The 13996-nt window shown below is 57.8% G+C and overlaps 1 protein-coding gene across 1 annotated transcript in view; it reads right to left on the bottom strand.

Annotated features, from left to right (window-relative positions):
• Positions 1–13996, bottom strand: part of TRABD2B (TraB domain containing 2B) — a gene marked incomplete at its 5' end in the record, with an annotated part of 194165 nt that overhangs the window by 8993 nt on the left and 171176 nt on the right. The window contains 2 exons of the mRNA XM_014534521.1: positions 3633–3902; positions 6189–6279. Coding sequence (XP_014390007.1) covers positions 3633–3902; positions 6189–6279 — 361 coding nt within the window. The remainder of the gene's footprint in view (positions 1–3632; positions 3903–6188; positions 6280–13996) is intronic.

Below are 13996 nucleotides of genomic sequence, written 5' to 3'. Positions count from 1 at the left end.
GTGTCCCAGTACCCTGCTCCTTGTTCATGCAAACCTCCACCCCACCCCACCCCACCACACACACACACACACACACACACACACACACACCCTGTGAATTCGGAGAACCACAGAGCTGGCATGGCCTTCAAAGACCAGTGAAGGCCCTAACAGCACAGAAGGAGAAACTGCCACAGGTCCTGGCCCATTGGGCGGTGCTCTGCTCAAGGCCAGCATGGGACGGCCTGCCCTGCTGCCCTGCCCGGCTCTCAGATGTGGAGCCCTCTGCCGCCCGTGTGCAGCCATCTGCGGACACAGGCCCGGCCCTTTCCACGGGTCCCCATAAATCATCCTGCCACGGGCTGCTGCTTCTCTAAACTTCCTCCCGTGTGTTTACATCTCGGGTAATGAGGGGCAGGAGGAGGCCAGCCTGTTCCAGGTGGTATCCTGCCCGGGCGCTCACAGCCCCTACCCCGGCTCCTGCCCTCCTCTCCCTCAACACACCCTCAGCGAGGCCTCCGGGGACCCACAGAGTCCAACCCAGATCTGGCCCCCCGGGGCTCCCAGCCTAGAAACATAATCCAGAAATTGCAGTCTGTGCGACTACTTGAGGACCGGACACCCACAGGCGCTGCAGAAACGCCGGGGAGGGGGCAGCACGGGAAGCTGGGGCAGGAAGGGAGACTTCGGTGAGGATGGGGAGACGCTCGCCAGGTGAGGGTGGCAGGGGCGTCTTCATGGTGGGTGAATGACTGTGACCCTTAGCATTAGACAGACCCGCGTGTGGGTTCTGACCCCACACCTGACTTGCTGGGTGGTCTTGGGCAAGTTACCTGACCTCGCTGAGCCTCAGTTTTCTTATTCGTCAAACAAGGGCTCCTGATAGGACTGAGGGACATGGTGAATGTAAGTGCCTGGCACAGAGCAGGAGCTCACAAATGTCCACTGGCACCCACCCCAGCTGAGAGAGAGGCAAGTACAAAGGCGGGGCTGGGGGCTTGCCACAGTCTATTGAGAGGCAACCCAAAGCCTGGCAAGGACAGGACCTTCTATCCCTTGGGAGGAGGGGCAGTGGGTAAGCAGGAAAGGGGTGACAGGCACTGCATCTGGGCAGAATTGTAGGAAGTTAACCTGGTGGTGGTGGGAGCTACAAGGAATCTGAAGCTGAGGAGCAGCGATGTGCTAGGACCAGGAGGCCTGTTAGGACCCTGCTGCAGGATCCCTGGTGGAAGGTGAGCTGGAGAGAGGGGACAGAGAGGAGGGGATGGAGAGGAGGGGGTGGAGCGGAGAGGGTGGATGGGAAGTGGTAGAGTGGAGAGGTGAAGAGGAGGGGGTGGAGGGGAGGGAATAGAAAGGAGGAGATGAAGAGGAGGGGATGGGAGGAGGTGATGGAGAGGAGGGGATGGGGAGGAAGAGGTGGAGGGGGGGGGATGGGGAGGAGGGGGGGGAGGAGAGGGAATAGAAAGGCAGGGATGGGGAGGAGCGGATGGAAAGGAGGGGATGGGAGGAGGGGATAGGGAGGAGGGGATGACAGGAGAGGACGGGGAGAAGGGGATGGCTCTAGTGGGATTTTGGGGGAAGAAAATGAGAAAACTGAATGGAATTAAAGCCCCGAAGAAAATAATTCGGTTAGAAGGACTATAAATGGGCCCTAGTCTCCCCAGAGAGCTCTCCTCAGCCCCCTCTTGGAGAACTGGGGAACCTGAAGAGGACAGAGTGAGACCGGAGAGCCACAGAAGCTGTGCCTGCCCCAGGCCGCCCTGGAGCCCAGGCCTGCTCCCTAAGAAGCAGGGAAACTTTCAACAAACAGGCTGCCTGTCGGCGAAACTTCCTTCTCCAACCCAACCAGATGGGAGAAAGTTACCCAACCGTAGTTTCCCTGTTGGGACCAGGAAGGCTCCCTCTTTCCAAAGAAAAGCTGTTTTCTTCTCCTGAAACCAGGCTCTGTGTTTCAGAGCTACGTGCTGTGAAAAGGAAACTGTTTTGGAGTCATTTGCCCAAATTTACCTTTCAGACACGGTTAGGGGCTGGGGTCTCATGCTGGAGCTGACTGCCCAGCCTCCTGTCACCTTGTGGGCTGGACCTGCCACTAGCCGGGCCTCCTGGTCATGGGCAGGTTGATCAGGACTGAGGGACCCCCTGGATCATAGCACTTTAGGGGCTGCCGGGCCTCAGCCTGTGGCCCTCCCCAGGCTGCAGAAGTAGCTCAGCATCCCTATGCCCTCGCTCCAGGTCTGAAGGGGGCGGCCGTGCAGGGCCCATGCTGGGCACGTGAGCCGAATGGGTGGCAGCCAATACAGCTGCAGCAGCGCCTCTGCCCAGGCAGGCCGGGCTGGCGAGGGCTCTGCAGAGTACATTTCCCAGGAACCCAAGTCAGGCGCTTGAAGCCAACGCACAGCCGAAGGAACAATGGGCTCGACTCTTGTTTGCTGGAAGTCTCTTCAAGATCGTGCACACCCCGCACTTTAAGAGAGTGGACTGGACTATGTCAACTGCATGTCGATGACTCAGACCTGGCTGCGGGAAGATCATGCCTGAATTGCGCAGCAGGCAGCTCCTGATTTCTGGGTGACCCCGACAAGCCCCCCGCCCCCGGCCTTGGTTCAACATCTGTAAATGCAGAGTTGGGTCTGCATTTTCCAAAGCGGCTCGGAAGAATCTCCAGTGCACATTCAACGCGCGGCTCTCCAGGCCCCTGCACGTGCTGACACAGGGGGTCTGCAGTGGGACCTGGGAATTTGTTTGACAAGGGCCCAGGGTGATGCTTTCTGGGGACTCTGAGGAGGTCCACATGGAGACCCCTAGTCTCCAAGGGCCCACTGCGGGGGCACGATGCCCAGGGCACGGCTCCCACAGAAGGTCTCCCTCTGCCTCTCACTGATGGTCACTCCCTGGGACATCCCGGGTGCCCTGGGGACACTGTTCACCATATATGAAGATTCTTGCCCCAAAGTGGAATCTGGGGAGACTGCGCTGTACCGAGCCTGCAGGAGGAGGAGGGAAGACAGAAGGGGCTTCGGTGACAGCCAGGCAGATGTGGTGCAGGGTGGGGGGAGGGGCAGACAGGCAGAGGACAGGGAGGTATCAGTACAGTAGGGGGATTTCTGCACCTGCCCATTTTTAACAAGGTTTATCACGAGCTCCCCATCCCCTGCTGAGACGGAGTCCGCAGCCTCAGGGTGCCAGCCATCCCCTGCCACCTGTCTCTTGCAGCCTCCCTGCCACTGAGCCCTCCGGACACAGGGAGCTCACGGCCTTTGCTGTAGCCAGCCTGTTCCATTTTCTCTTGGTTCCAATGGAGCCCGCTCTGCACCCCAGGTGCACCCCAGGCAATCAAGGGCAAAGCAGACGTTTGCCCATGGCACTTGAAGGAAGCTTCTAGTCCCTCACCTTTAAAATGAAGAATATTATACTTGCTCTCCTTCTGAGAATAAAAATGAAAAGTGAGATATGAGTGTGCTCGATAAGCCTGAAAGATGAACAGGAGGGTCCTTTGGGAATGGGGACAAGCCAGCCCTAAGGTTTCTGCTGGGCACGCCCCCGCCAGGCTTCCCAAGCAGGGCTTGTGGATGATGGTGTGCCTGGCTCCAAGCGGCCGGAGGCTGCCCGGAGAGATGGCCAGCTCCCAGCAGACCTGCCCCTCCCCAGCTCACCTGTCCTCGATGCGGACCCAGAGGTCATTGAACTGCCTCGGCCGCTGCTGTTTATTCTGCCTCTTGTGCCACTTGTTCTGCCGCCCAAACTCCTCCAGCTGGCTGAGGCTGTCGGGGAGCAGGAGGTGTGGGGATAGGGCTGGGTCCTCCTCCTCAGGCGGGGCGGTGGGGGTCACCGAGGGTGCTGCGGGGACGGCAGCAGGCGGGGTCACGGGGGCCGGGCTCGCTGAGGTCCTCTCGGATGGGGGTGCAGGGCTCCTGGCGGCAGAGCTGGAAAGGGCGACAGCTCATGAAGCTCACATGTTGCAGCGTGTCATTCACGTGTGACAGGGGATGCAAATGAATGGGAGAGCTGTTGTGGCAAGAGAAGATGCTAGCGTGCCCGTCCTGGGCCTGGTGAGGATAACCCAGGACAACCAGTGTCTGGGGCTGAGAGACGGAGCTTTGACTCATTCTTTCATTTAGTGATTTAATATACATTGCACTTTTGTAGGAATTGGGCAGAAGCACATGAGCCTGGCTGTAGGGGGCGCGAACGCATCCACCTGGGTGTGTGTGATTCACATTCCCTACAGAGGTGCACACAGACACCCCTTAGCCTGGGCACATCCTCTGCACCTCTGCTTTTATTCTCCCCTGTCTGTGGCCCAAAGAGAATTCCAAGGGGCCACCTGTCTCTGGGAGAAGGTTGGCCACGGTCTCGGGAACTGCAAAAGTTAGGTGGCACCCAGGGCGGTGAGCAGCCTGTACCCTCACTGCACTCCCGTGTGCACAATGGGTGAGGGAGAGAAGGCCATCAGCTCAGTCTGTCCACCCCCAGCCCCCACAGCAACTCCAGATTCCCAGGGTCCAGGAGATGCCGCAGATGCTGGGGAGATAATTCAAAACAGGCAGACAAAAGGATGGATCCAGGAAGCACCTGTGGCCGAAGATGGCTTTTATTGTCGGGGCCTCCACAGCAGCCCTGCTCCTTCACCTCCCCGCCCCCCCCCGTCCCCCCCACAGGATTTCAGTCTGCACTCAGAGACCCAGGCTGGGAGCCCTAGGAGCTGGGTCTGGGGTGGGGAGTGGGAGTGGGGAGGGGTGGGATTTCAGTCTGCACTCAGAGACCCAGGCTGAGGGTCCTAGGAGCTGGGTCTGGGGTGGAGAGTGGGAGTGGGGAGGGGAGAAGGGGACCCTCCTCTAATGCCTGGGATCTAGATGAATAGGAGCCGAGGCAGCCTCTCCAGCCTGGCCCCTCCTCCACCCATCCCTACCCTGACCTCAGATACAATGAGCTTCAAGGGGAAGGGGGAGCTTGAAGAATACTTTGTCCCCAAGACTCCCTTGTCCTTGCCCCTCAAACACAGGCCGGCCCAGGCCTAGGACCATCTGGCTGTATTGTGCTTAACTGTTCAGGAAGAACAGTCTTGTCAGCCTGGCTCAGAAGATGAGAAGAGGAAGGAGCCCAGAAAGTGTGTAGTCCACCTTAACCCCCAGGTCGGACACAGGGGATGGTTAGGAGCTTAGGGAGGCCCTAGACTGCCATTTACAGGAGCTGTGTGCCCTTCTGCAGGTGACTTCACCTCTCTGGGCCTCAGGTTCCTCAATTTTAAGATGAGGATACTCGTAGTTCCTACCACACATGACTGTCATGAGGATTCCGTGAGTTAGAAGTGCTTAGAGCCTGGTACACAGTGAGCTCCTACAAATATTAACTATGACTGTTCAGGCTTCTTTCAGACTCTGGGTCTTGTAACGTCACGGACAAGGGCCCAAACCACACTATGGTTACCCTTGTGGGCTGGTGAGGAGGGTTCTTTCATGAAGGTTGGGCGGAGCATGGGCTGCATGGGACCCCTGAGTTCGAGGATCCTGTGATTGACCCTGGAGCTGCCCAGCATGCAGACACCTATGTGGTTCCATGCCTGGTGCTGGCACTAGGGGCCACACAGGGACCCAGCTGACGCCTGCCTTCGGGCAGCTCCTGGGAGGGACCCCCGACAGGAAGAGAGGATGCCATTATGTGGCTCTGTGAGTGGAGTGGTGTGCTCTAGCAGGACAGTCGAGGCGATGGGCACGGCCAAGAGGCAGCCCTGGGAAAAGTATGGCTGGGACACAGGAAAGAGGCTAAGCCACTGCTCACCCTGACCGTGGCCCCATCTCAGTTCAGAGCCCCAGCATCCCCCAAGTCCTCTAGGCAGCCACCCAGGCATCTGACAGAGCCCTTCCGTCCCACCTGATCACCAGTCTCCAAATCCTGAACAACTCTCAAAATTTAACCCTCCTCCCATTCCCACCACCTCTGCCAGGCCCGCCACTCTTCCCTCCAGCCAAGGCTGTGCTCCAGCCTCCTGTCCCGTCTCCCCACCTCCAGCCTAGCTTCTCCTCTCTCAGGTGCCTGGTCAAGGCCAGTGCCTACAAGGCCCCATCTCACCGGAGGCTTCTTCACAACCCTCACCCAGGCCTGAGCAGGGAGGCAGGGAGCAGTCCGCATGCAGCCCACCGTCAGTCCTGGCCCATGGACCACCAGCAGCAGGCCAGCCAGCCCCACGGTGCAGATATCCCGCTGCTCACCTGTGGATGGTCTGCCCTGCGGGTGTGTGCTCCACCTCCAGCCCCGCCTGTCGGAGGACGTCAATGACTGTGTTGTTCCCCAGAAAGTGACCTGGAACACAAGAGACAAGTGGCTCAGCTGTATGCCAAGACACCAGTGACTTACACCGAAGCTGAGGCCCAGAGCAGTACGGCATGTTGGGAAGAGGTCCTGGTGCCACCCTGCCTGGGTCCAAATCCTGGCTCTGGTTGTACCTTCCTGTGCCTCAGTCCCCGCCTCTGTAAAGTGGGCATGATTGTGATAGCAACCTCCAGAGTGGCTGTGAGGACCGCAGGAACAGTGCTGGCATGCAGTGAAGGCTCAGTGTGTCCCGTGGCATCGCTGTGCCTCATACCATGAAGCTGACCCAGCCCGGACTGTGCAGGTAGGGGCAGCCTACAGCACTCCATTGGTGGTGGCGGGGGGTACATTTATGAGGCACTTGCTCTGAGGGCAGCCTGTGCTAGACGCTGAGAAGACAGGTCTAAATCACACAACCCACAGCCCGGCTGAGCCGGCACCACCTTCCTTCGGTGGGACGCAGGCCTGAGGTCTGCGAACACAGTGAGGTTCCAGTTAGGAAGGTTAGAGAGGACTCTCGGGAGGCCGAGGGACTGTGGAGACAGTGGCTGCTGGAAGTTTGCACCCTGTTGAGCCCCTCTTGCTCCCTGGGCTTCAGTCTCCCCAACCTGGTCAGTGTGGGCAGAGTGGTGGTGGCCCCTGGCACCCCCACCTATGTGCCCACAGGCAGCTCCCTTCTGCTCGCCATTCATCCCGGAACCTGGGGGAAATCCCTGCACGGTTACGGTAATTGCCTGTGACGGGTGGTGACAGGTGGGAAGCCGGAAGGTCAGCATGTTGACAGCCCCAGGGAGGGCTGAGCACAGAGGGTGGACAGGCTGTTGGGGAAAGGAGAGACTCCAGCACAGAGGAAGCCAGGCTGGGGCTGCACCGTGGCTGGAGTAGAGGGTGAGTGAGCCCGTAGTCCTTCACCGGCTGGCCTTACACTCGCCAGCAATTTCCCTACCCAGCACTCTCTCTTGCCAGCCTGCCACAGTCCCTGAAACCCACCTCTGGACCACCGCCCAAGATCACTGGGCTGGGACCCCCTACACTCACCCCGAGATCTTGAGCAAACCCATGAGGCTGGGATGCCCCCTTTCTCTCCATGTACAGGGAGTGGGCTGCATAATATCTATGGCCTCCCCAGCTCTCAGATTCCGTGAGGAAGGCTTTGACTCCAGAGACCTTTATGAAAATGTGTTTTCCCTCCCTCGTTCCCTTTTTCCTCCCTTTCTCCATCCATCCAGCTGACAAACCCGGAGCAAAGCATACCTAGAGCTGGACAGTGTGCACAGGTAGGGGCCTGTTCCCGGCACCCATAGTCTCAAGAATGAGGCTCTTTCGATCCAGGCACCAACACTATGCTGAAGGAAGCTCACAGGAGGCATCTGATCTAACCTGGGATCAGGGCAGACTTCCTGGAGGTGGCATTGCTGGCTGAAGGATGGGATAAGAGTTAGCTAGGTGAGGATGGGAGTGGGTGGCACCAAAGAGAGGCTGTCCAGGTAGGGGGAATGGCATGTGCACAGACAAGGTGGTAAGTGAGGCACTTCTGGGGAGCCAGCTGCAGAAGATACACGGACAAAGCAGGTACGACAGGCCCTCCCAGGCTCCGGTCCCAACCCAGTGCTGTTGAGGACAGAGGACCCAGGTTCCTGCTAAGCCTGCGAGTCTCCACTCTAATCCTGAGCAAGTGGCTTCTCTGTGCCCAGCCTGTCTTCCTGAGTGTCACACAGGCACGTCTCCCTCTGGGCACAGCTTCCTCTGGCCACCTGGGCAGCTCTAAAGCCCGAATGAGGCAGAGGAGGGAATGTCCTTCTGAGGAGCCCAGAGTGTACTCCCAGTGGATGGGCTGGGCTGGGCCCTGGCTGAGGCCACAGACTCATCCCCACTCTTGCTTGTCCCTCAGGTGTGCAGCCTCTGGGGCATCGGCTGCAGGAACTCCTTGCCAGCAGCTTTTGGAATCCACACTTGGCAGCAAAGCCAATCCCTTCCCGGCCTCCATGGAGACCCGTTTGAAGACCAGGCTTCTAGGCCCAACAGTGGTCCACCCAGAGGATTTCAGCGCCGCCAGGGAAAACAGCCGCCTCAGGCTGCACAGGGGCAGCCGTGAGTCTTCACTGAGGGCCTTGCGGCTGCTCCTGAAGCAGCATCCCTGGGGCTGGCGCAGGGGCACTAGCAGGGGCCAGGCCTTACAGGATGCCCGCCGGACTCAGGGCATTTCTGGTAACTTTTCAGCGTCCAGTCAGTGTGTCTATTCCCTCCACTGCAGCGGTTTCAGGCCCTAGTTATGCAGCTTAAGACCCCAAATAGAAGACTTTAGATACTTGGAGAAGTTGGAAGCAATCAGAACAGATGTTTTCAAATTGCCATGCCCTCCTTCTGTATGCCACCTTCACCCTCACCTCCTCCCTATTGTCCCTCCCCTGCACGAGGCTGCTCCTTTTTATTTAAAAATATTTTTATTGATTTCAGAGAGGAAGGGAGAGGGAAAGAGAGAAACATCAAGAATCATTGATCGGCTACCTCCTGCATGCTCCACACTGGGGATCGAGGTCACAACCCAGGCATGTGCCCTGACCTGGAATCGAACCCTGACCTCCTGGATCACAGGTTGATGCTCAACCACTGAGCCATGCTGGCTGGGCATGAGGCTGCTCCTGCCCAGCTCAGGAGGTGCCCTTCCCATGCAGGCTGTGCCCCAGGACCACACCATGCACTCCCGCCACCCCATCCCACCCCCTCTTTGGGACTTGGTTTCACAGGACCACACGACTCCGTTCCGCCCTGGTCCATGCTCCTCTCACTGCTCCCTGTCTGTCCTCTTAGTGGGGGTCCTCTTCCTCCTGCCCAATATATGTGGGGACCCTCGGAACCCTGTCCATGGCCCTCTTTTCTTTTCACTCTACCACAGTTTGCGGACAAATCATCCACCATATGGTTTCAGTTACCAGGCAGCGCTGACCTCTGGAACTGCAGCCCCCGCTCAGACCCATCTGTCCAATGGCCTGCTGGAATCTGCACCTAACCTCCCCCAGAGCCAGCACACTCAGATGGGCCCTGGCTTGACTCCTTTCTCTTCCTCCCCATCCCCATCCATTCAGTCATCAGAATCCCCCTGATTTTACCGCCTACCCATGCTGGACTGAAATCACTGCCCACACCACCTGCCCTTGTCCCTGCCAGGCCACCATCCTCGCTGCAGCTGGGATGCTCTTCCCATACCCAGAGCTGCCTCTGTCAGAGCATGTTCCCAACAGGCTGCTGGATGGGAGACTGTGCAAGGACAGGGGACACACCTGATTCATCTTTGACCCAGGGCTGAGCCCAAGTCTGGCCCACAGTGGCGGCTTCATGATTGTTGAATGAATGAGTGACAAAAACTGCTACTCCATATCCTTTCCATGATCTCATCCAATCCCCAGGAGGCCTGAGCTCATGCTCCCCTCCGCTTGTAGCCTGGGCCGGCCCTTTGGTGTTGTTCATGCAGATTCCACCAATCCCAAGAGCTTGGCTCCTGAACCTGCCTCTGAGTCAGGGCCCAGTGCATGTTGTCCCCAGGGGCTGGCAGACAGGGCCTAGGCTTGCCTCCAAGACCAGAAGTCCTGAGACCGGCGCCACACCCACCCTGGAACCTGCGGGAAGGTGTGGACAGTTTCCAAAGGGGCCCCCGGTGTTGGGGGTTAGCCTGCATGGCTTGCCCAGGCTCCCGGGTCTCCTGGCCACCGCTCAGCAGCTCCTGCCAGCACTGACAGCTGTGCTCTGGCCAGCTCTCTGCAGGAAGGCACGTTCCATTTCATCTGCAGAGGCCACGTGAATGAGGAAAGGAGGGGAGAGAAGGAGGACAGTGGGGGATGGGGCCCACAGAGCCACAGACAGTGGGGGAGACACACAGAGAGGCAGGGAGGGGACAGAGATACTCACAGGGACACAAGTAGCTCCAGGACGGAAAAGACAGTGGAGAGGAGGAGAGGGGGGCCCAGGCCCAGGCAATGAGAGACATACAGCGACACAGACAATGGTGGGAGAGAAGGCAAAGGAAAGACACCTAGACAGAGAGTAAAAGATAGAAAGAGGCAAGGATGGGGAAGTCAGAGACAGAGAAAAAGGCTGAAAGAGGAAAGAGGAGAGAAGAGAAAGAGAACCCCGAAACGGAAACAAGGAGCATGGTGGAGGAGAGACTAATCCACTGAGGACATCAGGGATGGCTTCCTGGAGGAGGAGCCCAGGTAGCCAGGACTCCCAGGATGGGATTCAGAGATGCAAGGAACAAAGGCCTGGAGGAAGATTAAAGGTCTTGAGAAGGTGGGGCTGCTTTGGTGTTGCCTTACTGACCCTGCAAGCCAGACTGCCACGTAAAGGGCATTTGTATACAAACGGGAAGGTGTCCTACTCTGAGCGGGCACAGTCCCACCATGTTTTAGCGCAGAGAAAAGGGCTCCTCTTTTCCCGGGCCCAGCAGGCCTGTGCCAGAGCATGAGGCTCAGTGAGCAGAGCACAGGCTGGGCACCGCCCAACAGCCCCAATTTACCCTCCAACACAGAAAGACAGGGTGGGGCAGAGAGAAGAATCCTATTGCTGGGTTAGGACAGAAAACCTGGCTCAAGAGCCATCTGGTTGTGTGACCCTGGGGCAGCTTCATTGTCTATGTGTCTCCATTTCCCCAAATGGTCCAGAGGTCCTCCCACCTCTATGATTTCATCATCTGATGACCTGAACACAAACTACTACTTCCTGCTTCCTCTCCACCCTGTGATCGCCTCAGAGTGGGGACATGTATCTCAGGTCCTGGCACAAGACTGAGTGCAGGAGGTGTCCTCTTGGTCCAAGCCCACACCCTGCCCTGGGCTGGCCCAGAGAAGGAGCAAGGAAGCTCTGCTAGGTGAGAAGCCCCCTCGGGCCCCCCAGTTGCCCGTCCTTCCCCTGGTCCCCCCTGGGTACACGAGGCTTTTCCAACATTGTTTCATTTCGTCCTCACGGCAGCCTTCGAGGTCCCCCAGTGTATGAGGGGCCAGCACTTGCCCAGGTCACGCAGTTGGTAAGGGGCGCAGCGATGTCCTCACTCACCGCACATCCCTGCACGCTATTCTGAAGTACTGGCGGCTGCAAAGGATCCTGAGTTCATGTGTTGGGGGCAGGAAATTGTCAGAAACATGTGTACCTTCCAAGGTTCACCAGATCGGAGGGAAAGTGTGTGAGCGCTCAGCAAGAACAACCTGCCAATTAACAGGGTAATTTCAAGACAGCGTTGGGGGGCCGGGTGGAGGGGAGGACCAGATGTTCCCACAAAAGCTCCAAAGTAACATGGGCTCCCCTCGGCCAGCACACATGTTTTCTCTCCCGTGAGTCCGCTGGGTTTCCAGTTTTCTCCTCCTGGAAGAGGGGTCCTGAGCCCGTATTTATGTTCCGTCTGAAATTAATGCAAGGGAAACTTTCAAATGCTAATCTAGCTGCCAGGAGCAGCAGCCGGATGTCAAGCGACAGGGGTGTTTGTTTTCGTGAGGAAGTGCGACAGGAGGGCTGAATGGAGGGACCAGGGGAAGGACGGGCAACTGGGGGGCCCCAGGGGGCTTCTCATCTAGCAGAGCTTCCTTGCTCCTTCTCTGGGCCAGCCCAGGGCAGGGTGTGGGCTTGGACCAAGAGGACACCTCCTGCACTCAGTCTTGTGCCAGGACCTGAGATACATGTCCCCACTCTGAGGCGATCACAGGGTGGAGAGGAAGCAGGTAGCATGAGCCACGCAATGAGGGAGGGACTCTAGGAACTATGTGGCTGAATGGAAAAGAGGCGGGACCCAGACTAGGGGGTCAGCGAGGAGGGACCGCAGGTGAGTCAATGGAAGGGAAGAAGGAAAGGCCTTCCTCACATTGGGTATTGCACATGCATGGGCACAAAAGGAAGAGAGCGGGGCGTGCGATGGCCACCAACAGTGGTTCTGGGTTGTTGGAACAGAAAGTGAAAGAGGAGTTGGGTAATGGCAAGGGTTGGGGCAGAAGGTATGAGTGGTGGCATTCTGAATCGAGGCAGGGTTAATGAATGAGGTAGGTTTTAGCTGGTTCCAAAGAATATTCCCCCAGGCAACTGTCCAGATCTGCAGGGAGTGAGTGCCCCGTCTCTGGGGGTGTGCAAGCAGAGAGTCAATGAGTGCTTATCAGGCCAGTGCAGAGGGGATTCAAACACTCTACAGGGAGCTGGGGTTGGCTGGGTGGCACCCAATTCTGCCCCCTTTACTGTTTGCTCCTCTCTGGGGACTGTACTGTTAGAACTCAGGATGTCACAAATGGAAGAGCCCCAAGACTTCAGCTGGCAGCGCAGCTCTGCGCTTAATGATGCAAAGATGGATAGAAATACTGAGAAAAGCAACCCCCCTACCATTTTCCCAGCACTTAGACTGTACCAAACACTTTGATTCATTTTCTCACTGATCTCACAACAGTCCCGCTGAGGCCAGCAGACGGTCTCAGTGTCACGCAGGCAGAAAGGGCAGAGCTGAGTTTGCCTGCACTCACACACACACACAGACTGTGCCCATCTAGAGGGCACTTCTTGCCCAACCAGGGTGGCTCAGTTGGTTGAGCGTTGTCCCATGCACCAGGAGGTCACAGATCCGATTCCCTATCAGGGCACATGCCCGGGTTGCAGGCTTGATCCCCGGTAGGGGACGTGCAGGAGGTAGTCGATCAATGTTGCCCTCTCACGTCAATGTTTCTCTCTCTCCCTTCCTCTCCCTGAAATAAATGAAAACATAATTCTTTAAAAAAGGGCACAGGGCAGGCTCCCTCTTGAGGCTGGAGCTGCTTCTGGGCTTTTGACACCTGTCTGGCAGTTGCCTAGATTGGGGGTTCCCTTCAGGACCTGTCCTAATTGTGCACTTCCTCTTAAAAGTATGCTCCTCCCCCCAAGTCCGCCCTCCAAGCCAACACTCTTGGTTCCTCTGAAATACCCAGGGGTTGAGCCTTTCATTTCCTTTGGACCAGATACTCCCTCAATCAGCATTGGGTTTAGAGGTGAGGACACAGGCCCTGGGGGTTTTGACTCACCCTGAGGGCTGGCGCCAGCACTGCTTTCTCCTTTCTCCAGGAGCCTTTACTGGGACCTCCCACAAGTCAGGCATGTGACCTGCAGGGGCAGTGCCCAGTCTAGGGCTCACCTCAGACATGGTAACACCCTACAAGAGCCAGAGGCTCCCTTTCTAGAATCACAGCACCCAGGACCCCAGGAGAACTCCCTGTTGGCCAACGATGTGGACAGGGATGGGGCCTACCCGCGCCTGAGCCTCACTGTCACTTGGAACTGAGACCAGTGGGGTTTCCCTGTAAGTCTCCCAGCTGAGTCCTCAGAAGTCACAGAGCCCTTCTGCCCCCCCGCCCAGGATGGCCCTGCTTTCTCCTGTGTGGGCTCTGTCTTTGGAGGAACATGGGCTCGGAGGGGCCAGGACCCTGAAATAATAACAACACAGAGCTCGCATTCACCGAGGGATGGTGCTGCCCAGGCTCTGAGCTGCACCAGCACCAGCCCATGACTCCTGGCTCGTGTCGCAGAGGGGAAATCTGCAGCTCAGAGAAGCCTGGCCGCCCAGGCTGCTTCCTCTAAGTGCTGGGCTTCCAACTCTGAGCCTGGCTCTGAAGCCCATGCTCTCAATCTAGGACATGCTCTTCCCTCCTGCCTTGCCCACACGAGCTCAATAGAGCACTGGACCTATGGCTGGCATTTCACCCATCCTGCT

The sequence above is a fragment of the Myotis brandtii genome, unplaced genomic scaffold (assembly GCF_000412655.1).
Source record: "Myotis brandtii unplaced genomic scaffold, ASM41265v1 scaffold1308, whole genome shotgun sequence".
NCBI classification, from domain to species: domain Eukaryota; kingdom Metazoa; phylum Chordata; class Mammalia; order Chiroptera; family Vespertilionidae; genus Myotis; species Myotis brandtii.
This window is presented reverse-complemented; position numbering and strand designations above follow the sequence as displayed.